Source organism: Morus notabilis, unplaced genomic scaffold, assembly GCF_000414095.1.
Source record: "Morus notabilis unplaced genomic scaffold, ASM41409v2 Scaffold1781, whole genome shotgun sequence".
NCBI lineage: Eukaryota > Viridiplantae > Streptophyta > Magnoliopsida > Rosales > Moraceae > Morus > Morus notabilis.
Genome location: NW_010363453.1, coordinates 14,527 through 39,171, shown reverse-complemented (window position 1 = coordinate 39,171; position 24,645 = coordinate 14,527). Strand labels below are relative to the sequence as shown.

The 24,645-nt window shown below is 35.4% G+C and overlaps 4 protein-coding genes across 6 annotated transcripts; 2 read left to right on the top strand and 2 right to left on the bottom strand.

Annotated features, from left to right (window-relative positions):
• The first annotated feature begins 6,333 nt into the window (after positions 1 to 6,333).
• On the top strand, positions 6,334 to 11,057 carry LOC21385644 (protein NBR1 homolog). Its single transcript, XM_010104387.2, has 7 exons — positions 6,334 to 6,775; positions 7,627 to 8,735; positions 8,846 to 8,969; positions 9,054 to 9,311; positions 9,485 to 9,634; positions 9,780 to 10,577; positions 10,683 to 11,057. The coding sequence occupies exons 1-7, from the start codon at positions 6,752 to 6,754 to the stop codon at positions 10,782 to 10,784; spliced, it is 2,565 nt and encodes an 854-aa protein (XP_010102689.1). The 5' UTR covers positions 6,334 to 6,751; the 3' UTR covers positions 10,785 to 11,057.
• A 1,788-nt stretch (positions 11,058 to 12,845) lies between these two features.
• Positions 12,846 to 16,482, top strand: LOC21385643 (serine/threonine-protein kinase STY13). Of its 3 annotated transcripts, none has more exons than XM_024169647.1 (8): positions 12,846 to 13,102; positions 13,209 to 13,268; positions 13,473 to 13,610; positions 14,067 to 14,199; positions 14,377 to 14,572; positions 15,274 to 15,398; positions 15,485 to 15,643; positions 15,771 to 16,482. In XM_024169647.1, exons 1-8 carry the CDS (start codon positions 13,077 to 13,079, stop codon positions 16,083 to 16,085), a joined length of 1,152 nt encoding a protein of 383 aa, XP_024025415.1. In that variant the 5' UTR covers positions 12,846 to 13,076; the 3' UTR covers positions 16,086 to 16,482. The 3 variants fall into 3 exon arrangements, with proteins under 3 accessions (XP_024025415.1, XP_024025416.1, XP_024025417.1); XM_024169648.1 differs by having other exon boundaries at positions 12,846 to 13,125; XM_024169649.1 differs by lacking the exon at positions 13,209 to 13,268 and having other exon boundaries at positions 12,846 to 13,125.
• A 1,043-nt stretch (positions 16,483 to 17,525) lies between these two features.
• Positions 17,526 to 19,785, bottom strand: LOC21385642 (pentatricopeptide repeat-containing protein At1g08070, chloroplastic). The gene has a single exon (XM_010104385.2). The coding sequence runs from the start codon at positions 19,697 to 19,699 to the stop codon at positions 17,582 to 17,584; it is 2,118 nt and encodes a 705-aa protein (XP_010102687.1). The 5' UTR covers positions 19,700 to 19,785; the 3' UTR covers positions 17,526 to 17,581.
• A 3,456-nt stretch (positions 19,786 to 23,241) lies between these two features.
• LOC21385640 lies at positions 23,242 to 23,849 on the bottom strand. The gene has a single exon (XM_010104383.2). The coding sequence runs from the start codon at positions 23,722 to 23,724 to the stop codon at positions 23,272 to 23,274; it is 453 nt and encodes a 150-aa protein (XP_010102685.1). The 5' UTR covers positions 23,725 to 23,849; the 3' UTR covers positions 23,242 to 23,271.
• Positions 23,850 to 24,645: the final 796 nt, after the last annotated feature.

The window sequence follows — 24,645 nt, the reverse complement described above, 5'->3', positions numbered from 1 at the left end:
TACTTCAAGTTTTCTTCTTGATTACTGTAACATGTGAGCCAAGTGGGAGAATATCATTTTTATTCTCATTAAGTCTTTGGATATAAGGAAGGAAATCACTATTATTCAGTGAACACATCCGAAGGTCACTGGGAGCAAACTTATTTTGCATATTGGTAATGTCTTGCAAGCTATTAATGAATCTTTATTTGTTGCATTATGTTATGAGATAATATCTCAAAATTTTAAGGGTGATATACAAAAGAGACAACATTACGTGATAGGATTTCATATCCTATGTTAAGTTACATGAATTGTTAAGTTGTCTCAGTAAGTGTATATTTACAACATTTTGAGAAACCTAAAAGGATATAAAATAATAATGCTTCAATTTATGGGCAATTGAGCGTTGTCAAATAAAGATTATTTACTTTCAGATTCAATTATGTTGGCTGATAGTTGGAAGTCTACTTTTATTATTGTTCTTATTAATTGAAGATTGTAGAAAGGAGCAATATTATGTAAGGTATGACAATCTCTATCATTTCATTGTAGTTAAATTTACTATGCATTGTGGCATAATGTGAGTCACAAATTATATGTTTTATGGTTGCGGAATGTTGTTTTAGGACTTGGATTTGTCGACATTATTGAGTGTAATTTTTGAGTTGGATTTGAGTTATAACTTGAGTTGAAGTTGTAACTTGAATAAAGTTGAGTAAAGTTGAATAAAATTAAAACTTAAAAGAACGTGAACTTGAATAAAGTTGGAACTCGAGTTGTTTTTTTTTAAGTTTTTTAGACAAAAGAACATGCCCTAAGATTCCGTCGTCATTTCTCTTTCAACAACAAATATTCTATAGTTACAGAGGACGTAAAGGTTAACGTTTTGATGTTGATGAGATTATTCAGAAACAAGAGTGTTAATTAATTGATTTTTAAGTGTACAACTTATGATTGGAGATCCAATAATGAAATAAGTGCTACTAAGACATTAAGGACCACGTGGAAATTATGAGTTTTAGGCACATTAAAGTATGGATCTCATAAGGGTTGTTTATCAAACACTCTCGAACTCTATTATGTGTTTCTGATTATCTGTTTTGTAAGCATAAATGCACACAGATTAATGTAAACAGGATCGTCTCTGACAAAGACATTATCGTGGACCGATCTTAATATTTCTCATTTATAGATCATGTTAAGTGGGAGTTAATGTTGTGGTACATGGAAGGAACTATGTCAAGATAAGTGATGTACAACCGCCATGACTCGCATTAGTTTTTTGCTTAATTATGATTTATAATGTGACCAATATAAGAAAGGATTTATCTCATACTATGCGCATTATGTTTGTTCTATTATTATTTAAACCATGATGTCAAATACTGTCACAAGTGAGAGAATGTAAGAATTTTTATTAAGTGTCTCATATGCATTCATGGATATTTCTGATTTAAGAAAATTTAATGCAATGGTTTAATAAAATAATAAAGGGTAAATCCTATTAGTCAACTAGAGAAATGGAAGTTTCCCAAATTAACGTCTCTTTGATGGAAAGAAAATATTTCATAAAATTAGGAAACGGGTCCTCTTTCCACCTATAAATAGACGTATTAGGTTCCATCAAAATGTAGGTTAGAAAGACGGTTAGGGGAGAGAAACATAGGGTGCGTTTAGAATTGATTCTAAAACGTTTTTGTTTTCTGTACGAAAATGAAAATGAAAACGTTTTTAGTTTCATTATTGAATTATTTCTGAAAATGCGTTTGGTAGTTTTATTTAGAGATTGATTTCAGTTTTAAAAAAAACTGAAACTGCGTTTGGTGGTTTAATTTTTGAAAACATGTAATAATATATTAAATAATAATATATTAAATAAATAATAAATAAATAATATTATTAAATATATTAAATATATAATATTATTAAATATATTAAATAATAATATATTAAATAAATATATTAAATAAACATATACAATACAAAAACGGTTTCAGAAAAGAGGGAAGAAAATGAAAAAAAAAAAAGAAAGTGAAATCCGTTTTTCAGAAAATAGAAAACGAAAACGAGAAAATGAAAACACCTTTTTTTCGTTTTCTGATTTCCACAAAAAGACAAAAACGTTTTAAATCAATAATATTATTAAATATATTATATAAATAATATTATATAATATATTAAATAAATATATTAAATAAATATATATAATACAAAAACGGTTTCAGAAAAGAGGGAAGAAAATGAAAAAGAAAAAAAAAAGTGAAATCTGTTTTTTAGAAAACAGAAAACGAAAACGAGAAAATGAAAACACCTTTTTTTCGTTTTCTGATTTCCACAAAAAGACAAAAACGTTTTTGGTTTTGTTTTTTAAAAAAAATTACACCAAACACGTTTTTAACACTCGTTTTCATTTTTTTGCTTTGAAAACCGTGAAAAATGAAAACGAAAACGCAAACAAACAGGCCCATAGTTTCTTTTAAAAATCTTCTTACGATCGATTAGTCTTTTCAATAACTCATCACGGATCAAGGTATGTTTTCTCCTTAATTATTGAATTGTGAAAATCATATAGTTCTAAGATTTTGGGCATTATCGTTTATGCAAAATTATTATTTTATTTGCATAATTAAAGAAAATCTTAAAATTTTTCGAAATAGATTTTTAGTAAACTGGATTAGCTTTTTGTATAATTTCGACTTTAAAAGTGAGTTTTGATTTTGTTGATTTTAGTTTCTATTCAAAAATGTTTTTTCTTTTTATGAGAATGGATCGTGGACGACCTCAAAGTTGGGTCGCAGATATGAGGCAGCGCCCAGCGTGTAGGCTCATCAGGGTTGGGCGGCACGATGCAAAGGTTGCATTCGCTGGAGGAGGGTGAGCCTGATGTCATCGTCTCTAGTGTTCGCTAGGTTTTGCGAAAGGGGTTTGACACTGTAAATATTTGTGAAGGTTGCCGTTGCAAGAGGGGAGGTGGCATAAGGACTAGATCGGAAAAGCTGAATTTTTTTTCTCTTGCTCATTGATATGTACTGTTAAATTTATGATTTTGATTCTACTATAGTGTTCTACGGAAAAATACCATATTTATCTGTAAATATGACCTCCAACATCGGTGTAGACGCCTACGACCTCTAAATACCGTATTTATCTGTAAATACCAAATACAATTGCTAACACTGGCACTATGGCCAGCAATCGGTAAATACCATTGTCTCCTTGAGTCTCACATTAGTATTTTCATTCTTATTTTTTTCTCAAGTATGTCTCTAACTAAATATTTTTTTCCTTATAAACCTCTTAAATAATATTCTTCATAAATAATTTATTTTCTAATTTGCTCCACTAAAAACTTTGTTTTCCCTTTTTTTTTTAATGAACTTTGTTTTCCTTTTTTTTAATGAACTTTGTTTTCCTTTTTTTTAAAATTTTTTTAATGAACTTTGTTTTTCCTTTTTTTTTTTTAATGAACTTTGTTTTCCTTTTAATTACGCTCTACTTAAGTTTTTTTATTTTTTACTTTTTGTCAAACTAAACTCTTAAGAGAATACTAAATCAATAAAAAAATTGAAGAAAATTTAAATCTTTATATGCAAAAAATATAATACGTTGAATATATGCGTGTAGTGTAGCGCATTATATCATCTAGTATTGATGAGTGAGTTTTACTCGCTCATTTAGTATCGTTTTACACTTAATATCTAGTTTGTTTTCGAGATTTTTGTTAATTTTTATGTGTGTTTTTATTCTTTGTTTGAAGGTTAGGTGAAAGTCTACGATTTGGAAGGTTTTGGACAAATTTCACTGAAATCCGACGGAATTAGTGCATTGGGGTAGAATGGGCAGCGCTTAGGCGCCCATTACAGCGCCGCAGCGCCCAGGGGTTTTATATAACAGCGCCACAGCACTAGAAACTCAGCGCCGCGGTGCTACGACGCGAGAAAATACGCGTTTTGAAGGCCAATCGCGAGAAAACTTACCCGTTTTGACCCTAATGCTCCGAAACATATAAATAGATGATTCTAGGGCAATTAGAAGGGACTTTTAGATTGTGGAATGACAGCTGGCTTTTGAGAGAGTATTCAAGAGAAGAAAAGGAGAATTGGGACAGAGAAGAAGAACGGCTCAAATCTGAAGACGGAGACGCATCAATTCAACTCCAAACTAGTTCTTTTCTCTTCTTTCCAATGATTAAGACTTTGTTTAGGAATTTATTTTGTTTAGAGATGAACTAATTCCTTTTTCTAGGGCTACGATGTAGCCGGATTATGAATGTTCAAATTCTCAATCTTATTTGTAAGTAATTGATGTTTAATCCATATATGCTGAGTATTTCAATTTATTCTTAATGCTTGTGATTGTTTGGCCAACTATTACATAATTTTGTATTTAATTAGAGACTGAGAGGTGATAATTAACTAAGCTCTTAATTGAAATACCATGAGTTGTTCATAGGATAGAGATATCTATGATGCTTGTGCAATTCTTTTGAATTTCTTGCACTTAATGATTTTCAACAGGTTTAGAAGTCTGACAGAGATGTAGATTTTGCTTGTTGGATTTATATTATTGTTGCTTGAGAAAGAATAATAATTGCTTTAGAGAAATTGCTGTCAGTATAGGATTGAATGTTAATTTTCTTGAATTATGGGAACTTAAACATGATTAATTTGGTGAAATCGGAAACCTTAGAATCTTAATCTATTGAATTTTCATCCATTGCTAGCATTGTTTAATTTATTTAATTGTTTTAGTTTTACTTTACTTAATTTTATAAACTCACTTTTCAATGATTCAAATAAAATTAGGGTTAATATAATTTCAGTAATTAGTAAACAACAATCCTCGTGGGACGATATTCTTACTCACTATTATATTACTTGATTGCGATAGCGTATACTTGCGTTACGATTTTTCACAACAAGTATTTTATAAAAATATTTAAAACCATTTCTAGTTCTAAAATAATTATGCATCGGTGATGTAAATAAACTTTAACCCTTTCAATAAATAGCATTCATTAAGGCTCCGTTTATTTCAGCGATTCGAATTTAGAATTTGAGTTTTACTACAGTAAAAAGTTCTCAGAAACAGTCACATCTAACTTTTTTATTATAATAAAAAGCTCTCACATAAAGTCACATCTCAACTCGAATTAAAAACTTAAATCATCGAACTAAACAGACCATAAAATTAAAAAAAGGGACGGTTTACTATTTTACTCTAATTACTAACAAACGAAAAACAATTCCATAAAAGCAAAAAATAAAATAAAATTTTTTTGCTAATCAAATTTTGTCAAAATAAAAGAAAGAAAACAAAGATAACATTATATATAAAAAAAAAACATAGAGCAATATTAAATTAATATTAATAATCATAAAAAAGGACGTCATACACATTACCTGCTATTTAATAATTCAGTTGGGATATTTTTCGTTTTTCTTTGTGGAGAAGAAACCAAGAAAGAAAAGGAGAAAGTCAAAAGGAAATTTAATGCTCTCTTCCCTAAAACAAAATAGAGACCTTTTTCGGTAAAACTTCTCAATCGGTATAACCAGTTTTTGACCGAATGATTTAACCACATCACAGTATAAAAATATAAAGGATGGACAATTTAGGAGACATTTAGTTTATGGTTCAGACTGATTCATGATTTTAATTTTAAAAATTTAAATTTTTTATAAGAGAAAAATATTATAAAAAATTAAAAATCATGATTTAAAATTAGGGATAGACTTTTTAAACAAACATCCCATTAGTGACTGTTTGGTATAAGAGTTTTAAACCTAAAATCATGATTATGGGTTCATACCAGTGTTTGTTTACAAAAAGTAAAGAGTAGTTTTGATTTGACTCACCCAGAATCAGTGTTTAGTTTAGATGGGTCTGATTCAAAATTTGAACTCTGATGTAATGTTTTAAATCATGAATCACTCATGATTCTAAAACCACCATTGGTTTTGGATGATTCAAATCCCTTATTCTTGTTCTCATTTCAGAACTATGATTTGACCTAAAATCATGAATCATAATTCTGATTCTAAAATCAAAACTAGAATTACTTTAATTTAAACTCTCGTATGAAATGAACCCTTATTATATGGAATAATGGATTCCACAACTGAATATAATATAAAAAATTGTCGTTCGGGTTTGTTTAGTTCACTTTAATTTAAACTCTCGTATAAAACGAACCCATATTTATGTGAGAACTTTTTTATTATAACAAAAAAATTAAATATAATTGTTTTTAAAAAATTTTTACTCTAAAAAAACTCAAAATTTAAACTCGAAGGTTTCTATTAAAGAAGCTCCACCAAACAAAACAAAACAAAATAATTAAAAGAAAAAAGAAATTAGTCAAGGAAATTTCTTAAGCGCCAAGCCAAAAGCATTGTCTATATAAACAAACTCCCACGGAAATCCACCAATACATCCGAACACGCAAACAAAATCCTCCTTAATCCTAAGAGTCCTTTCTCACTCACCGGGAGCGAGGCGCTGAAAGAGCGGCTTACGGTTACGCTTCTCAGCCTTCCCACAATCATCCTCAATCACAATTCACAAATAATAATCATAATCATAATCCTCTCCGATTTTCCTTTTTCTTTCTGATTTCAATTTTCCCTTTCCTTCTTCTCCGATTTCCTCGTTTATATTTCCAACAGTTTCTCTCTCTCTCTCTCTCTCTCTAACCTTCGCTTAGGGTTTCTGCACATTTTGGGTTTCGCGGCTTACGGGTACGCTTCTTCGGGTCGGTGGTGAAACTATGGCGTCTTCCATGGTCATCAAGGTGCGATTCTTCTAGTTTTTGGAACTTTCATGGGTTTGGATTTTGGTTTTGGTTTTGGTTTGTTTTCTCTTTACTTGCTGAGAAAAGTTTGTTCATTTTGTTGTTGTTATAAGTAATTTGAAAAAATTAGAGCTTTTTTTTTTTTCACTACTATTAGCTGCTGTTTCTTAATTGGGTTTGTGAGAAAAGTGGTGTATTTCGTTCGTTGTTTGCTCTGTTTAGGATTGAGAAATTGAAAGGTGTGAAGTTCGACCTAGTCTTTATAAGTTACCAAAATAGAAAGAAATAACCGGACATTTTTATGTATTTTTCCTTTCATTTTTATGTATTTTGTTTTGTTTTGTTTTTTTTTTTGTTTTTGGTTTGGGGCTGTTTTCTGTTTGTTTGCTGAGAAAAGTTTGTTTACTTTGTTTAGGCTTTTAATTAGCTGCTGTTTCTTAATTGGGTTTGTGAAAAAGTGCTGAACTTTGTTCTGTTTTGGATATGAAAATAAAAAGAAATGTTTTGGATATGGGTGTTTGAGGAATTGAAAGGTGGAAAATTTGACCTAGTCTTCATATGCTGTGAGAATAGAAAGAAATAGAAGAGAATCGGCCATTTTCATGTATTTTGGACCGCCTTTCATTTACTGGGATTATGATGTGTATTTTTCTTCTGAAAAATTCACGATGTTGCTTTATAGTCGCGTCGAACATCTTGTTATTATTTTATGGTCAAAAACTTTTTTTTTTTTCCTTTTCAAGTTTCATTACCGGAACAGTTATTTAGGGTTAGTTATGGATTTATTGGTGTAATTGTTACTGTATTGTGTATTGCGAATTTTGTGTCTGATGTCTTTGCTTATTTTACAGGTTAAGTATGGTGATACACTCAGACGCTTCAATGCCCAAGTTAATGAAGATGAACAACTGGATCTTGACATGCTTGGATTGAAGGCTAAAGTCTTAAGTCTGTTTAGTCTTAGCCCTGATGCTGATATTACTCTGACCTATATAGATGAAGATGGTGATGTAGTGACACTAGTTGATGATGGTGATCTACGTGATGTGATGAGGCAGCAGCTGAAGTTCTTGAGGATTGATGTGCAGTTGAATAATGACAAAAGTGGTAGATCTTATGCTAGATCTAGTGGAAGTTCTACCCCCTTACGATCCCCAGTTGATCAACATCCGTTGCCAAACATGACCTCCATTGCAAATGAAGTTCTGAAAACTGTACCGCAGCCGCTTAGGTCGAAACTTCTGAAGCTCTCTCGTGACTCGGCTTCAATGGTTGCATCTACAAGTCCAGCTGTTGTTAATCTTGCTGATTCCCTCTCACGGATTGGGTTGTCCTTCGTCAATCCAGATCCGCTGTCTCAGTTTGTTGGAGAGACAAGTAGAAGAAATCCCAGTTCGGTGAACCCTGAGGTTCCATCAGCTCCTGCAGGTTCAAAACCTCCAGAATCAAGTCCCAAAACAAGCCAGGAGGAGCCAAAAACCAATTCGGTGGACGTAAAAAATGGCACTGCTGGAGATGGGGTGACTGTTAATCCTGTCCGTCCTTCTGTTGATCTCAATAAACCTCCTGCCGAGTGTGATTCTTCTGAGCCTACTGATGTGAAATCCATACCTGTTGCTGTTCCTCCTCTTGACGACAAGAAGGAGAAGAAGCAGATGGACAGTGATCTTAAAGGGAAGTCAGTTGGTTGCGGAGCATCTGCAAGTTCTTCTGTTCCGAGCAAGCATGTGAAAACGGGGCCTTTCCCGGCACCTGATGGTCCCAACAATCCTTTCAATGAATGTCCTTTTTCTGGAATGCCTTTCTTCAATAATCAAGCTCGACCTCCTGTTGGATTCCATCCTTTCCATCCTGTTAAAAGAAACCATGCTGAAGCCATGAGTGGTATTTTTCACAGAGGCATTCGCTGTGACAGCTGTGGTGTTCATCCTATAACTGGGCCTCGGTTCAAGTCCAAAGTGTATGAATCTTTTTGTAGCTTTGAGTCTTGATGTTGATATGTCTTTATAATAACAATAACATTATAGTTTAACTCCTTGCTGAAAGTTTTTATATGTTTCCATTGTACAGGAAAGAAGACTATGACCTTTGCAGTATCTGCTTTTCAGAAATGGGTAATGAGACTGATTACATCAGAATTGACCGCCCAATGTCGTTTCGGCATCCTCGGTCATTCAAGGGAACACACGAGCAAGTATGTGTATTCTTCGTAAATTTTCCTGTCTGTTGTGCTTATTTATCGTATTGTCTTAAATTTTATTATGTATATTTTTTGCAGCATCCATGGGCTATACCCCAAGCATTACCTCATATCATGAGAAATTGTGGGAGCAAGTCTGGTCGACCTAAGCTTAAGCTTGATAGCCGTTTCGTTTTGGATGTGAACATAGCGGATGGTACCTTAATGGCTCCATCTACCCCATTTACCAAAATATGGCGGATGCGGAACAATGGTAGTGTAGTGTGGCCCCGAGGATCCCAACTTGTGTGGGTTGGGGGAGACAGATTCTCCGGGACTCTTACAGCTGAGATGGAGGTGTGTACAACGTATCCATAAGAGTGTCCTGTCTAACCTTTTTTTCCCCCTCTTTTAAATGTTATTGCTTTTTGTTTAAGTTTCGCTCTCTGTGATTTCATCCTTGTCTGTTAGTTTCTGCATGGACGTTTGGTTTTGTTTTGAACTTTTTGTTGATATTCATTCTATGCCAGATTCCTGATGATGGTGTTCCAGTGGACTGTGAACTTGACGTTGCTGTTGATTTTACTGCTCCTAAATATCCTGGTCGATACATTTCCTACTGGAGGATGGCTTCTCCCTCTGGCCAGAAATTTGGACAACGTGTTTGGGTTCTCATCCAGGTATCTTCTAACTTGCAAGAACATTGCCTTGTGATAATTTAGCTATACTTCTGGAGCATATGCTTGAATCTGTGTAATTTTCGGTAAAGTCCACGTGCTTGCTCTTATATCATTTAATAACCTTCTCTTGTATTTATTTCCACAGGTTGATGTTTCTATGAGCAATGCATTTTCCTCAGGCATCCCAGTGACTGCGGATCTGCCTGCATTCAGCAGTGGCACCAAAAGCCCTCAAGCCATAGATGTGAATGTTCACACAGATATGGAGTGCAACTTAACCAAGCCTTTCTCTTATGGGGTTACAGAACCAGAGAAGCCCATTAATGAGCAGCAGCCGAAAAATGAGGAGCTTAATTTTCCCATAGATGAAAGCTTGCTGGTTGGTCAGGCCGTTTCACCCTCTCCTGTAACTGGGGCTATGCCACCTGTGTCGTATCCTATTATTGACTGGACTAAGGATTATAATGGACTCTTTTATATGCCTCCTCTACCCGCATATGTGCCCCTGCCTATGTCCGTACCTGCGCCTGTGCTCCCGTCTGCGCCTGCGCCTGTGCTCCCGTCTGCGCCTGCGCCTGTGCTCCTGTCTGCGCCCATTCCTGTGCCTGCGCCCATTCCTGTGCCTGCGCCCGTGCCCGCTCCTCTTCCTGCGCCTGTGCCTGAAACCTTTCCTGCACCATCTCCGGTTGTCAACGTGACATTGTCGTCAGTTAATGAGGCACCGTTGTCTCCTGTTGTTGATACAACAACATCGTCTGCAGGAACCTCTTCAAAGAATGTTTTTGAGGAGGCCCTCCTCAAAGAACTTGAAGACATGGGTTTTAAGCAGGTGGATCTAAACAAGGAGATTTTGCGCTTGAACGAGTACAATCTGGAGCAGTCGGTTGATGATCTATGCGGTGTTTCTGAGTGGGATCCCCTCCTTGAGGAGTTGGAGGATATGGTAAGTTCTCTGCTTTAAGACTTGACAAAGTCTTTAAATATTGTCCGTTGTCTTTTCCGTCGTTATTCATAATTAGAGGCTTTAAACATATGCCTTATTTTGCAGGGTTTCCGTGATACCGAAACGAACAAAAAGCTGCTGGCAAAGAACAATGGAAGTATCAAGAGGGTGGTGATGGATCTTGTTAATGGGGAGAAGCATGCGTAAATGAAGACTGCTCTTATGGTTCACGTAGTATATAATATGCTTACTAAGTGTCATGACATCTTATATGTCATAAATAAATCATGGCAAATCAAACATCCTATGCACCATCTTTACGTAGTTTTTTTATGTTTCGGTTTCTGGGTTTTCAGCAGGGTTTGGACTTTGGATTATGAACTATGCCATCTTTATTAATACTGTGTACATGTGGATATGGAGTTATGAACAGCTTTAGTAAATATTTACATATAAATATTCAAGAGATGACTATATGTATATGTGTGTGTATCATGTCTCTTTCATTATAATCTGAATTTTTTATTCACTCTCAGCGAGTAAGTGGTCCCACGGTGTGTTGGGTTGCGAGTTGTGACTTGTGAGGAGTGTGAGAGTGTCCTCGAAGAGCCACTCTGAAAAAATTGTGTTTAAAGTGAATTTGTCGACAAGGGCTTGTGCTCCATGAATTGCCTGGTCGTTTCTGCTGGTGGTTGGTTGTTGCTTGTCTCATCTCCAAATGGCCTTGTTTTGCTGACCCAGATTATTCATGGAATAATCAAATTATTTGCTAAACGAATCAGTATTTGATTGGTTAATTCTATCCCGAACTTGGAATGATTTGCAATGATAACGTGCGGCAATAACAAATTATCCCACTTAACAAATTATCAGAATTCCTAACCATAATGGAAGTTTAAACTCTTTGGGTGCTGAGTTTGATTGCTCGAAATCTACTGTGATGTGACTTGCATATAATGACATTGAGAAGTTTCGTACCGTCCTTTTTCCTCAAAACTGTACTAGATTTAAGGAGATTTTCTGGTTGGACAAGGAAAAAAACTTTACTGTAATTTATTTTTTCAATTTTTTAATTAAGTCGTTATATTTGTTTAATATGATATAATTTTCATTTAATTTAATTATACTATTATAACACTTTGATTTGATAGGAGGGATGCGAAGTAAGAATGATGAATAGAATTGGTGGGATGAGAAAAATATAATCAAATCCAATTAAGAATGTGATTATGAGCTTAAAATTGTTATCTTCGGATATGATGGTAGAATATTCCACAATAAAGCACTGCGCTAATGATATAAACATCCTGCTTATCAATGTAGACGTTTTGGTGCAAGGAAAAACAATTAAAAGAAAAAAAAAGAAGCAACAATATAGTCTCATTCCTTTTACTCATTTTCTTTCTTTCTTTGCTTCTTTATTCTTCTTCTTTCTTTGTTTTTATTTTTTTCACGCAACCCCTTAATCCCATATTCTTACCGTTAGAATTTACATTTCTCCAAGTGAATTTGGCATTACTATCGGTCATTTGGTAGAGAGGCAAGGCCCACCTAATAATTCATAACGGATTTATATGATATATGAGTATCTCTTGTCTTCTCAAAATTATCTAAGTACGTCACCCTCTACTTTTATAACTCTTTAATTTCATAAAAAAAAAAAAGGTGAATTTGACTTTAAATCTCAAAAGGGTACATGTGTAAATAAGTTGATTTTTATTTTTATTTTTGGAAAATATTACATATCTATATATTTGTTTATTCAACAAATTGATATATTTGTTTATTCAACAAATTGCACTAAGTGGATAACAAAAATGTGGTAACTGGTAACGTGGTATGAAAGGTGAAATTAGGCGTACATCATCATGACACTTTGGCCCTTTACCTTAAACCTAAGACTATATATATAGCCTAAAAAGGCTTTTAATGAAGTGAAACACAAGTAGGAGAAAGTAAGCAACTTTAGAAGCTAGGAACTAGGAAGTAGAAACTAACTAGTACAGGGCATTTCTTATTCAGTGACTTTGTTATTGTCCTCATGTTGACAAGATCAGTTTTTCATGTGCTCTTTCACTAGTTTAAGACTTCCAGTCTAATTTACAATATTCACAAATTCTCTCTCTTCTCTCTCTCTCTTATCTCTCTCATACCCCAGATTCTTAATTGAACATAGACTTGATCCCTTCCATGATTTTCTGTCTGCAGATCAAAATGTCCACTTAGATTAATTAAACTATAAGATCCCATTTAATTAAGCTCCATAATTGGGCCATGGAATTCCAATAAAGAAGCTTTTATTAGTAGTATTTTATTTTGGCTTGTACTTTAGTTAATATAATTCAACTCAACTTCTCTCTCTCCTTCTGTTTTCATTTTTGGGGGATCCTGCCCATTTCCCCATAAAAAAACTTTCAAGGTATCTCTTTGGGCTTTGGGCTTATTTGTTTTGGAGTTTGGTGTCACAATCTCCTCTCTGGGTGAAACATGTGAGTTTTCATGCTCCTGCCTCTTCAAAAGGACATGTAATAAGGCAATCCATCCACCTGTGAGTTTTCTTTTTCTTTTTTTCTTTTTTTAATTTTTTGATCTCTGGGCTTTTTTTCATTCTTGAGATGTGGTTTGGAGCAGAACAGAACAGAAAACACCAGGACTACTAGGACTACTACAAACTACTTCAGAGCATGTCTTGTATAGTTCTTCCCTTAATTTTTTGTTGTTGTGTGTCAGCTTATCCATTTCTTCTTTTTATGTTGTTAATGAGCTTTTCCATGCTTCTTCTCTATAAAAATGGAGATGGATGGGTACTGAAGTTTAGTGGAAGAAGATAGATATATTTACATATATTTGTGTTTTTATATATACATGATGTTATTGAAGTTTTCTCTTGTTTAGAAAAAAGATGGAATCTGGGAGTAGATTTTACTCAGCTGATGAGTTCAGATTGGATGCAAAATGGCTTATTGATCCAAAGCAACTCTTTGTTGGGCCAAGGATTGGAGAAGGAGCTCATGCTAAAGTGTACGAGGGAAAGAAAGTTTTTTTTTTTTTTTTTTTTTTTTTTTTTTTTTTTTTTTTTCAGATTCTGATGTTTTCCTTTCTTCTTCAATTGATTCGCTCTATAGATTTGAAAGTTTTGTCTTAGCTTTGAATTCTGGGCAATGCCATTTCTCTTTGATTGAGTGGAATGCTATCTAGATTTACAAGTTTTTTTTTTTTCTGATTTGTGCTTTTCCGAAAGCTCTTGTTTTTGGGACACTTCTCTTCTTAATTCTTTTGTGGGGTTTGTTTAGCATTTTATTTTATTTCAGATTTCATATCCAAAAGCTTTGTTCTTTGGGGGGTCATTTCAGATAATGTTGTCAATTTCCATAAAAATAATCCCCTTTTTTTTTTTTCAGTGGGTTCATTGGGATAGTGAGGTTCAGTACCTCATAAATCTTCAATAGTGCTTATTTATTTATTTCCTGTTCATTTGATTATTTTCAGATACAAAAACCAGACTGTTGCCATAAAAATTGTTCACAAAGGAGAAACTCCAGAAGAAATCTCCAAAAGAGAAGGCAGGTTTGCAAGAGAGGTTGCAATGTTGTCCAGAGTTCAACATAAAAATTTAGTCAAGGTGGGATTTTTTAGTTACTCCTTAACTTATCAAATGAGCAAGAAAATGCAATTGCAAAAAAAACAACAATAAAAGAATAGAAAATAAAAGAAAAGAGGTCATTTGGTGGTGCAATTACTATCATATTATTGTTTGTCAATGTCAGATAATTAATGCAGAAGCCTTGTGTGTCAACAGTTCATTGGTGCTTGCAAGGAACCGGTTATGGTGATAGTTACTGAGCTTTTATTGGGTGGCACATTGCGTAAATACCTGTTGAATATGAGGCCAAGATGCTTAGAAACTCGTGTCGCTGTTGGTTTTGCACTTGATATTGCTCGTGCCATGGAGTGCCTCCACTCTCATGGCATCATACACCGTGATCTTAAGCCTGGTAATCTCTCATTTTCCTTTTCTTTTTTTTTTCATGTTTTATATTTGTGTTCTTAAGAGTATGAATCTTGACATATTGATTTATGCAAAAAAGGGTTGATCTTGTTATGGTTATAGTACTTCTGGACAGATTCTTTTCGGTCAGAGATTATTAATGACAATTGTTGTTAATTTCCCAACTGCTCATGGCTTAACTCTCTTTGGTTTTTAATTGCTGGCATTGTACGGTTGTACCTGTGCTTTACCACGCCAGAGTTCATAACTGCGGATGACATATTCTTTTCCTAACATTATTTTGAATAATGAAAGCATAGGTGGTCGTGTATAGATGAGCGGATGGAATATTGAAAAAGCAATGTACAAGCAGAGGAAAGAAGAAGACGAAGGAGAAGGTTTTGGGAAAAGCTCAGAAATAGCTTACTTTTCCTATAATAATGTACTGCGCTAGGCTATACAATAAGAATCATGGTTTAACATGTATTTAAGTCACCAAAATACATTTAGCGCGCCCCTTCTCGTATCATGATGCCCGCTCGGTTGTAGCCTAGTGGTGTGGGAATGAGCCGTAAATCGGAACATCTTGAGTCTGAGTCCCGCTAGAATAACCTCGTAATTCTCGACTAGTAGAGGCTTACACCTAATAAATGTTGATTATTATTATTTTTTTAATTTGCTTATTAGTTTTGATGTTTTTGGGTGCAGAGAACTTGCTCATGACTGCGGATCACAAAACAGTTAAACTAGCGGATTTTGGATTAGCAAGAGAAGAGTCATTAACGGAGATGATGACTGCAGAAACAGGAACATATCGTTGGATGGCTCCAGAGGTACACAAAATGATCTCTCTCAATCTCCTTCCTTCCTTTGAGGACTCATAAATACTGTCAATGCTGTTGGTTTTTTTGGAGAGCAGTTGTACAGTACTGTTACATTAAGGCAAGGAGAGAAGAAGCATTACAACCATAAAGTGGATGCCTATAGTTTTGCAATTGTATTGTGGGAGCTCTTGCACAACAAATTGCCCTTTGAAGGCATGTCAAATCTGCAGGCGGCGTATGCAGCTGCTTTTAAAGTAATCAAGTTTTTTTCGTTTATATACAATGTTCCTATCTTCATTTGTTCGGATTATTTAATCTCTGAAATCTTCCTTGTACTGCTAAACTTTTCTGAAACTTTGAAGGGTTATTTTGCAATTTCAGAATGTGAGACCGAGTGCTGAAGATCTTCCGGAGCAATTGGCTACCATTCTAACTTCATGTTGGCAGGAGGACGCGAATGCTCGGCCTAATTTCAGCCAAATAATCCAAATGCTGCTTAATTATCTTTACACCATTTCTCCTCCAGAACCCGTGATTCCTTCTCGGATTTTCACTTCCGAGAACACCGTCTTGCCACCGGAGTCTCCTGGTACAAGCTCATTGATGGCGGTTCGTGATGATACAGGGGAGACTCTGAAAGCAAATATGGAAGACAAGCCAAAAGGGTTTTTCTTCTGCTTCAACCAGTGTTATTAACCCCCCAAAATAGTTGAAGTGAAGATTGTAAACTTCTGCCCTTTCTTTGGGCAGTAATGTCTAAAGGGAAGCTTTAGTAAATCACAGGATTTAGTCCAATTGGATAACTTCTGATAACATGGTAAATGTTTAAGTCGATCGCATTGCCATTGAAGGTCAGTTATCAGGTGAAAATACACCGCGAGTGCATCTTTCATGCTGCTGGATTTAGCTTGTAGGAGCTTAGCTCTCATTAGGCAATCTTTAACTTCAAGTAACTGATAGTTTACAGTAAGGTTTCTCTCTCATGTTTTCTTGTAAATTTATAAGTTGGAGGTATAATTTTTGTAAGCAAAGAATCAAATGATGCTGTTGATGCATGCATACTCATTTTTCTCCTTCTCATTATTCCATTATTCTTAGCTGCTTTTATAGTGAATGTTTCTGAACGTTATATCTGATCAAAATAACATCCAAAAAAAAAAAAGTATTCAAAAATTGACATAAATGATACATATCTGACAGTTCAAAACAGAAACAGAACCTCACCGGAAAAATCTCATTTTTCTTATCACCAAACTGTGGATGGGAATGCTTAGGAGATTGGGTAAAAATGACTTGGCTACTTTTTACTGGCCCCGTCCATCTTTTACCTTGTTGGCTTGGCACGAGTCACAAAACACCGAGCTGTTTTTTCACGGATTGTGGGAGAGTGATGGGAAATTTGGCTGCCAATACAAGTGCTAAATTGATTGACATAAAAATTGGTTGCATGTAAACCATGTGCGTTGAATATGAATCAAGAATATCTAATCCTTGTTCCTAGAAAAATGTTTAATATCACCGTAAAGTACAACAGTTGTTTTTTTTGTTTTTTTTTGTTTTCAATTGCAAATAGTAATAAGATAACAAAAACTAAATGGAATTGAATAGAAGTGCTCATGTTTCTAAGACAAGACTTTCCCAATGTAATCCTCTGTTTGATCTTAATGGACCAGGATAACTACTACCTGGCAACCTTATCAGAACAAGATATTTCAGGTTTATTCTACATTATCACTGTGAGATTTTCTGATACATCCTGAAAAAATGAACTATAAAAAAGTCTATGTTTTCAACTAGCAAATTTATTATCAAAAACTGTTGCCATGTTTGGTATGATAATTCGTGTTATGGTTCGTGGCTCGTTACAGTATTTTTTCTCACAAAAAACACACGTAAATAAAAAATAATTCTAAATTATAGTTCTAAATCTGTAAACCAAACATCCACTGTATGTTCTACATACTTTTTCAATCTAATTTAATTTTGATAAGATCCTAAAACTGTAGGAAAAAGAGTTTTTAAATTGCAACAATGCAGTAAAGTATACACATCAAAGGGAAAGAAAAGTAAAGCATAAGAGATCATCCAAAAAATGGTTCAATAATAATTCTGCTTTAAACAATTTACTAAACCATGGGAAATTTCCTACAGGCTCTAATTTCGAAATTATAAGACATAAAGATACTTGAGATTCACCAGTAGTCATTGCAGGAACATGACCCTTCTTTGAAATGATGGAAGCGGTTCCTATCCCTTAAAACAATCTCTCTTTTGAATACTTTTGATATTAGTTTTGCTGCGTTGTGGCAATCAGTGCACACTCTAAGATTCTTGGATACTCTAATTGTAGTTACTGGAGATGTTCTGATCAGACCGAAAGCAATGGCGAGTTTCTCGCTGTGATGCGACACCGACGCTTCCTTATCTTCTTCCTCCGCATCTAGTCTAGCATCCGCCGTGTTGGGAACGTAGCCAGCTGACTTGATCTGTCTCATCATGTCTTCAGTTGCATTGTAAACCTCCTTTGAGTGTGGATGTCCGTTGTTGTCCTCGGCAAAAAACTCATAGATTACTGCATCCAATTCAATCAGGCTACAGCCAGGAGCCGTCTTATTGGTCCTTTTCTCTTTCATTTGGTTCCTCACCCTCATTGCGTCGTCACGTCTTCCCACTGACGCGTAAAGATTCGATAGAAGTATGTAATCCCCACTATGAGCAGGCTCCAATCTGATAATGTTTTTTAGCGATTCTTCGCCAATTTTGACATTTTTATGCGCCTTGCATGAAGCCAACAACGTCCTCCAAACGACAGCATTTGGTCGGATAGGCATGTTCTTTATGAACTCGTACGCCTCTTGAATCAAACCCGACCGTCCCAAGATATCTACCATACAGCCGTAGTGTTCAATCCGTGGTTCAATGCCATAATCATTACTCATGCTGATGAAAAGTTTTCGGCCCTCTTCAACCAGACCTGCATGACTACAAGCAGAAAGAACGCCAATGAAAGTCACATCATTAGGATCAACATTCTTTTCCTGCATTTGTTTGAAGTATTTGAGAGCCTTTTTCCCTTGACCGTTACTAGCTAGACCTTGAATAAGTGCCGTCCAGGAAAACACATTTCTATAAGGCATTTTATCAAACACCTCGATCGAACCTTCTATCGACCCACATTTCGCATAAAAATCAATTAGTGCAGTTCCAAGTATAACAGTGAGTTTCATTTTGTTCTTCTCAATGTAAAAACGGACCCATTTACCGGTTTCAAAAGCTCCAAGGACAGCACAGGAATAAAGCACGCTAACCATGGTAACCTCGTTCGGCTCCACATTAGCCTCTTGCATTTCCTTGAACAAATCAAGTGCTTCCCTTCCCCTATCCCCGTGGCTATAACCAGAAATCATGGCACTCCAAGCAACAACATCTCTTCGATCGATTTGGTCAAACAATCTTCTTGCGGTGTCAACCTGACCGCATTTTCCGTACATGTCAATCAGAGAAGTGATCAAAGCAAGTTTACTCTTCATCAACTCATTTGCTTCAACATACTCACCAATCCACTCTCCTAACTCCAAATCACCAGCTCTCCCGCACGCCGTCAAAACACTAATCAACGTGATCTCGTCAAACTCGAAACTTGATTCTCGCATCTCCCGAAAGAGCCTCACAACCTCATCCCAACGCTCGTTCTTCACGTAACCCGTCAATATCGAATTCCATGTCATAACATGTCTTCGCGGCATTTTATCAAACACATTCCGAGCAATCTCAATTTCGCCGCAACTCGCATACATATGAATCAAAGTGTTTTGAACAAACGCATTTGACTTGAGCCCCGAGTATTTCACGATCTGGGCATGAATCTGTTCTCCCTCGCTCAACGCTCCGAGTCTAGAGCAAGCTTTCAAGACGCTCGGAAACGTGAACTCGTCGCGCTGGACTGAGTTTTCGAGCATGTTCTTGAACAAGAGAACGGCCTCGTGGTTGGACTTCTTGTATATGAGTCCTCTGATCATGACATTGTAAGCTGAGGAATCGGGTCGGTCGATACGGCGGAAAATGGAGAGAGCGTAGTCCATGGCGTCCGGGAGAAGAATGGCGGCGGACTCCAGGACGTTTTCGGCGATGGCGGGGCTGTGGAGGAGGCTGGTTTTGAGGAGGTGGGCGTGGATTTGGTTGAGGTCTTTGGTGGTCTTGCATTGTTGAAGAATTAAGGTTTTGGGATTCTGTGGGAACTCGGAAATGGTGGTTATGGCGGTTGGAGTTTTGGAGGGAGATAGAGTGCGTGTAGCTACTGCCAATGCCATGTTGTGTTGGCCACACTCACTACTAGCAAGAATGAATATCTTTATTTTGCATGAGCTTGTATTTTACTTTTTTTTTTTTTTTTTTGGGCTACTGTGAGCTTGTATTTATATAAATATCTAGAATTCACGTATTTATTTTTGTGTCGGAAGAGTTCTTGTTTGAACCATCAGATCTTTATTTAAAGTATGTTAAACTTGTATATTTTTAAAATTTAATATGACTTTGACCAAATATTCAGAAACATATATTCTCACTGTTCATAAAAATGCGATACGATAAAAAAGCTCAAATTATAAATGAATATTGATTTGAAGGTTGAGAAAAAGTCGCATTTCATGCGACGTTTGTTTTGTTTCAAGAGGCATCATAACTTTGTATATATGATAAATCCTAAAAATATGGATAGCATTTGTTATTTTTAAAACTTGAAGGTAGAAATTTAAACTCTAATATCTTTAGATGGAGTCAAGGATAGATTTTACTGTTTGTTTTTTATTCTGCAACTACAATATAGATACCATAATCTTATATTCGTGTCTCTAAATTCTCTCTGTCCTTCGCATTAATATTAATGTTTTACACTATACTTTTGTTTCTGAAAAGAAAGGAAGGATAATGTCACCACAAATAAAACGATTGACGTTTTAGTTTTTATAAATAAAAATGACAGGCTTAGGCATGATTATTCTTAAGTAACGAAAAATAAATAATTAAATGGATAGATAAGATTGGCATATTAATTTGGTTTGTTTAATGAGGACTATCCACCATCAGCAGTCAGCATCTAAAGCTTCACAAGAAATATTGAGCTTCTTTTGATTCTTGCAAAATGCATATTTCTTTTTTCTTTCTTAATCCTAATTGGTTAGATTTAACTTTCTTTTAGAACATTAAAAACATGAAATTAATCTATCCAACGCATTTACCATGATCAAAGGCCATATATATGTATATACATATGTATGTATAGCATAAGATTCATTTTATACATTTCTAGAAGAAAATTGATATATATTCCTAACTCCATACGTGGATGTGATCATGTCACATCAGCTCTGAAAGGAACTTCCGTCTTTTCTGGCTCAACTCCTTTTTGGCCAAATATATTATTCTTTTCATAAATCTGAATTCATTTTCTGAAATAGAAAAAAGGCGAAGAATTAGATGCAAACCTTATCACTTAAGAATAAAGGAAAAAAAAAAAAAATATAGCATCCATATGCCTATAAACTCACAAAAGTTTTCACTCATAGTTGCAAAGTGAAAACTGATCGATTGAGGAAACATGTCGTCCAGCGATTACTATGACTACATATCGAAATTGATGAGGACTCCGAGCGTTGTGACAACCGACGTGCCGCGCTACGGTAACGCTCCGATGTTCTTCAGAAACTCGAGGATGACGATGGGCAACACTCGCGAAGAAGATCGAGATCGTAAAGAAGATGATCAGAACAAGAGCCACGTGACGAAGAAGCAGCAGCATACTCCTCATTTTCAGGAGAAGGTTGAAGTTTTCGAGTACGATCAGCAGTCGGGTGCTGGTGATGGGAATTATGTCATGAATGGTAATTCTGTGAACAGCCAAGTTTGTGATGATGATGTCAATGCTATAGCCAACAGCTTTATCCAGCAAAAGCGAAAGGGATTCGAGCTCTGCAAGTGGAAGACGTTCAAAGCACATTAATTTAGTCTTAGAATATTGTTGGTCATGGATATATATTTGTGGTCTGCTATATATTTGACAGGCAAAAATAAGTAGTTTTTATAACCTTAATTAGGCGTGTTGTTTATAACACGCCTTATGTGTACAAGTGCCTGCGCCTTTTACTGGTTGTTTGTGTAGGATGCCATGTATTACTAAGATGCATAACAAAATAGTATAAACTTTTTTTTTTTATCTGAACAATAGTATAAACTCATCTTTGGTTTATGTATGTGCAAAGGATTTATTTTTAAAACAGCTAGCTTCTGAAGTGTTGTTTTAAATAGGTGTTGAAGCTTTCACAGAAATTATTTGCTTGTTGACATGATCAGAGTTTTTCTCACTTTCAAATGCGAATAGTTCTCAAATTTTCATCTCTTTTTTGCCTTTACGATCAGGGTCTAATTAATAATTTTTGCATCGAATTTTCCCGAACAAACAAGAAAAACAAGCTAGGATAAGAATTCTACGACGATCGATCCCTAAAATCCTAGGCTTCACTTTTCAAGGCCAAGTTGGCAGTCTGGCCTCGGGGTTTGCAGAAGTGCAAAAATGATCCCCAAGTTAAAGATTCAAAGAAGGGCATGAACAAGAAGGTGATAGGATTATGTTAGTAATTAGCAATCAATATAATAAGTGGTTAGTGGTCAGTTATTAGGATTAGTTTGTTAAGCTAGTTAGTAGTAGTATATAAGGAATAAAAAGAGACTAAAGGGGAGGAGGGATCAGAGTAAACTGAGAAAACCATAACCGAACTTGAATTGAGAAATTGAACATAAAAGAAAAATTATATTGATGAAGTAATTGAAAGAGATTACAAGATAGATTGGCAGACGTTCGAAAGATCTGCTAGCTCTTCCAAAGGTTTTTCCAGTTTACTCTGATCCCTCCTCCCCTTTAGTCTCTTTCTATTCCTTATATACTACTACTAACTAGCTTAACAAACACAACAAACCAACCCTAATAACAGACCACTAACCACTTATTATATTAATTACTAATTACTAACATAATCTTATTTTTGAAAGAGTGTGACATATTCTTTAGTCTGGTAAATAGATGAAAGGAACACAAAGTGAGTACCAATATTTTTTGTCAAAATTTTCAATTCTCTCATATTGCATTTACCAAATTCCCTAGTATTAGAGCACTTGATGATTATTATTGCAGGGTGTTAAAGGGTCCACATGCCAGCCTGCAATAATTCTGATTGGAATCAGATGGACCTTTCATATGCAAAATTATTATACTGAGAATAACATACCCGTTTCACTAGATCAACTAGGTGTCTCACATTCACATTATATGTGACATAAGGAGAGAATCCTATGGTAAAGCTTACTCCACTTGTTGGGAGACAAATTCCTCACGAGTCCTCAATTCGAAACGTCGAAAAGGAAACGTTTTTACGGCATTTCCGTTTTTCAATATCGTGTTATCAGTTATGTATGTGCAGTTAAGTAGCAGCCACATCAGTGAGCAGTACCTAGAACTAATTAGGCAAGGAAAAACATAGAAAGGAAAGCCATGATCAAACTGCAACTTTTCATGGGAAAATACATCAAGGAAATGGTGATTGAGAGATTTTTATAATTATTTAATAATACCTTCATTTAAGAAAATTACTTCCGCTTCAAATTTATCAAGCCAGCAGAATTTTTGAAACTTGCTAATATAAAATTTAGAAGAAAAGTTTCTTTCTTCATTTTACACATTCTTCTGCTTCTATATTAACTCCGAGACTCTACTCTCTATCCTTCTTGAAAGCACAAAGCAAAGCTTCAGTTAACAAGAAATTAAAAATTGGAACACTGAAACATCAGCAAGAATCTGCTCAGATTAACACCAAAAAACAAAAAAAGAAAGTCACAAATGATCATTATCCCGCGGAATTTTAGCCTCGTTAAATCTCCTTGAAGACATGTGAATGAACAACTTTCTAAGACTATTCTTACTTTCTTTACGCTTCCTATGGACTCGACCCGGACCAATATCCATCTCCGAAAACGGACTATCCAATACCAAACCCGTCTCTAACTTTTTGGAGACTGTCACAATCTCATAAGAGTCCCACAAGGATTGGCCAAAATCCCAAGAAGAACTTGCAGAAGAGCCAATACTATTATTAGACGATTTGGTCATTGCTTCAATCTTGAATCTTGAAGGCATGCCTCGGAAGTTCCTCTTTCGCGCGTCGAACTCATTCGTCGGTCGAAAGCTCTCCGAGTGGCTGTACCGAGCTTGTGCCACGGCCTTGATGATCTCTAGCTCTCGCTTATCAATAACACCATCTTGAGGCTGATCTTGTCTCTTCTTCATCACCCTCTTTTTTCTTATTTGTTTCTGATATGTTCTAACAAAGTCTTCTTCTTTGGGCCATGAGATATTGAGATGAGAGAATTAGAGCCTCACATTGTTATTGATGTTATCATGAGGAGGAGAAAGATAAGTTGCACTTGCATGGATTTGATTTACATTTTGTTGTTACATAGATAAAGACCCCTTTTTTTTTTTTTTTTTTCTATTTCCCAAGAATGTCATGAAAACATACCTATGAGTGGCTTTTTGGATAGGCTATAGATTTTTGTGTTGTTTGTGGGGTAGGGTTTGTTTTGTCTGTTTGTTAATCTCCCTGGTCAATTTTCTAATGCGTGGATGAAGATTGAAGATGATTTACCGTACGTAATTAAGGGTGATATGAATACCGCTGGATTTCGTCGTCGTAACTCATAGATCAACCATATATATGTTAGAGAGATTGTAATATATCTCTCAATCTTGATATCACAAAATTAGATTAAAACACATTTGGGAAGAGCAGGCTGACGCAAGCACGCACTGCAGCGCGAAAAAGTGCGCGCTGCAGCGCACGGACGCGCTGCAGCGCGTTTGGGCGCTGCAGCCTGCGCAAAACAGACCTCTCGGGTCTGTTTTGCTAGGCACGCGCGTTGCAGCGCACGGGCGCGCTGCAGCGCGCGTTTGAGCGCTGCAACGCAAATCTTCGACGGAAAATGTGTTCGTGTGTTTTAGTGATTTGAAAAGGTCTCGAACCATTGCATCTATTTGTGATATGTTTTCTCACATATCTGAGCACTTATTAACAATAGAAATAACTATTGTTATAAGTGTATCAGCATATAAAAGATAACCATCAAATTGAAAAGGTATCTTTATGTGAAAGGTTGTAACACTTAAAGAGGATGAATGCATCCCTGTCTTTATATGATGGACTTCAGAAAA

Coding starts and splice junctions, on each gene's coding strand:
- LOC21385642 (XM_010104385.2), bottom strand. CDS start 19,699: ATGGCATTGGCAGTAGCTACACGCACTCTATCTCCCTCCAAAACTCCA.
- LOC21385643 (XM_024169647.1), top strand. CDS start 13,077: ATGCTCCTGCCTCTTCAAAAGGACAT. Junction 13,269..13,472: donor ACTACTTCAGAGCATGTCTT/GTATAGTTCTTC, acceptor TCTCTTGTTTAG/AAAAAAGATGGAATCTGGGA. Junction 15,644..15,770: donor CGTATGCAGCTGCTTTTAAA/GTAATCAAGTTT, acceptor TTGCAATTTCAG/AATGTGAGACCGAGTGCTGA.
- LOC21385640 (XM_010104383.2), bottom strand. CDS start 23,724: ATGAAGAAGAGACAAGATCAGCCTCAAGATGGTGTTATTGATAAGCGA.
- LOC21385644 (XM_010104387.2), top strand. CDS start 6,752: ATGGCGTCTTCCATGGTCATCAAG. Junction 9,635..9,779: donor GTGTTTGGGTTCTCATCCAG/GTATCTTCTAAC, acceptor TTATTTCCACAG/GTTGATGTTTCTATGAGCAA. Junction 10,578..10,682: donor TTGAGGAGTTGGAGGATATG/GTAAGTTCTCTG, acceptor CTTATTTTGCAG/GGTTTCCGTGATACCGAAAC.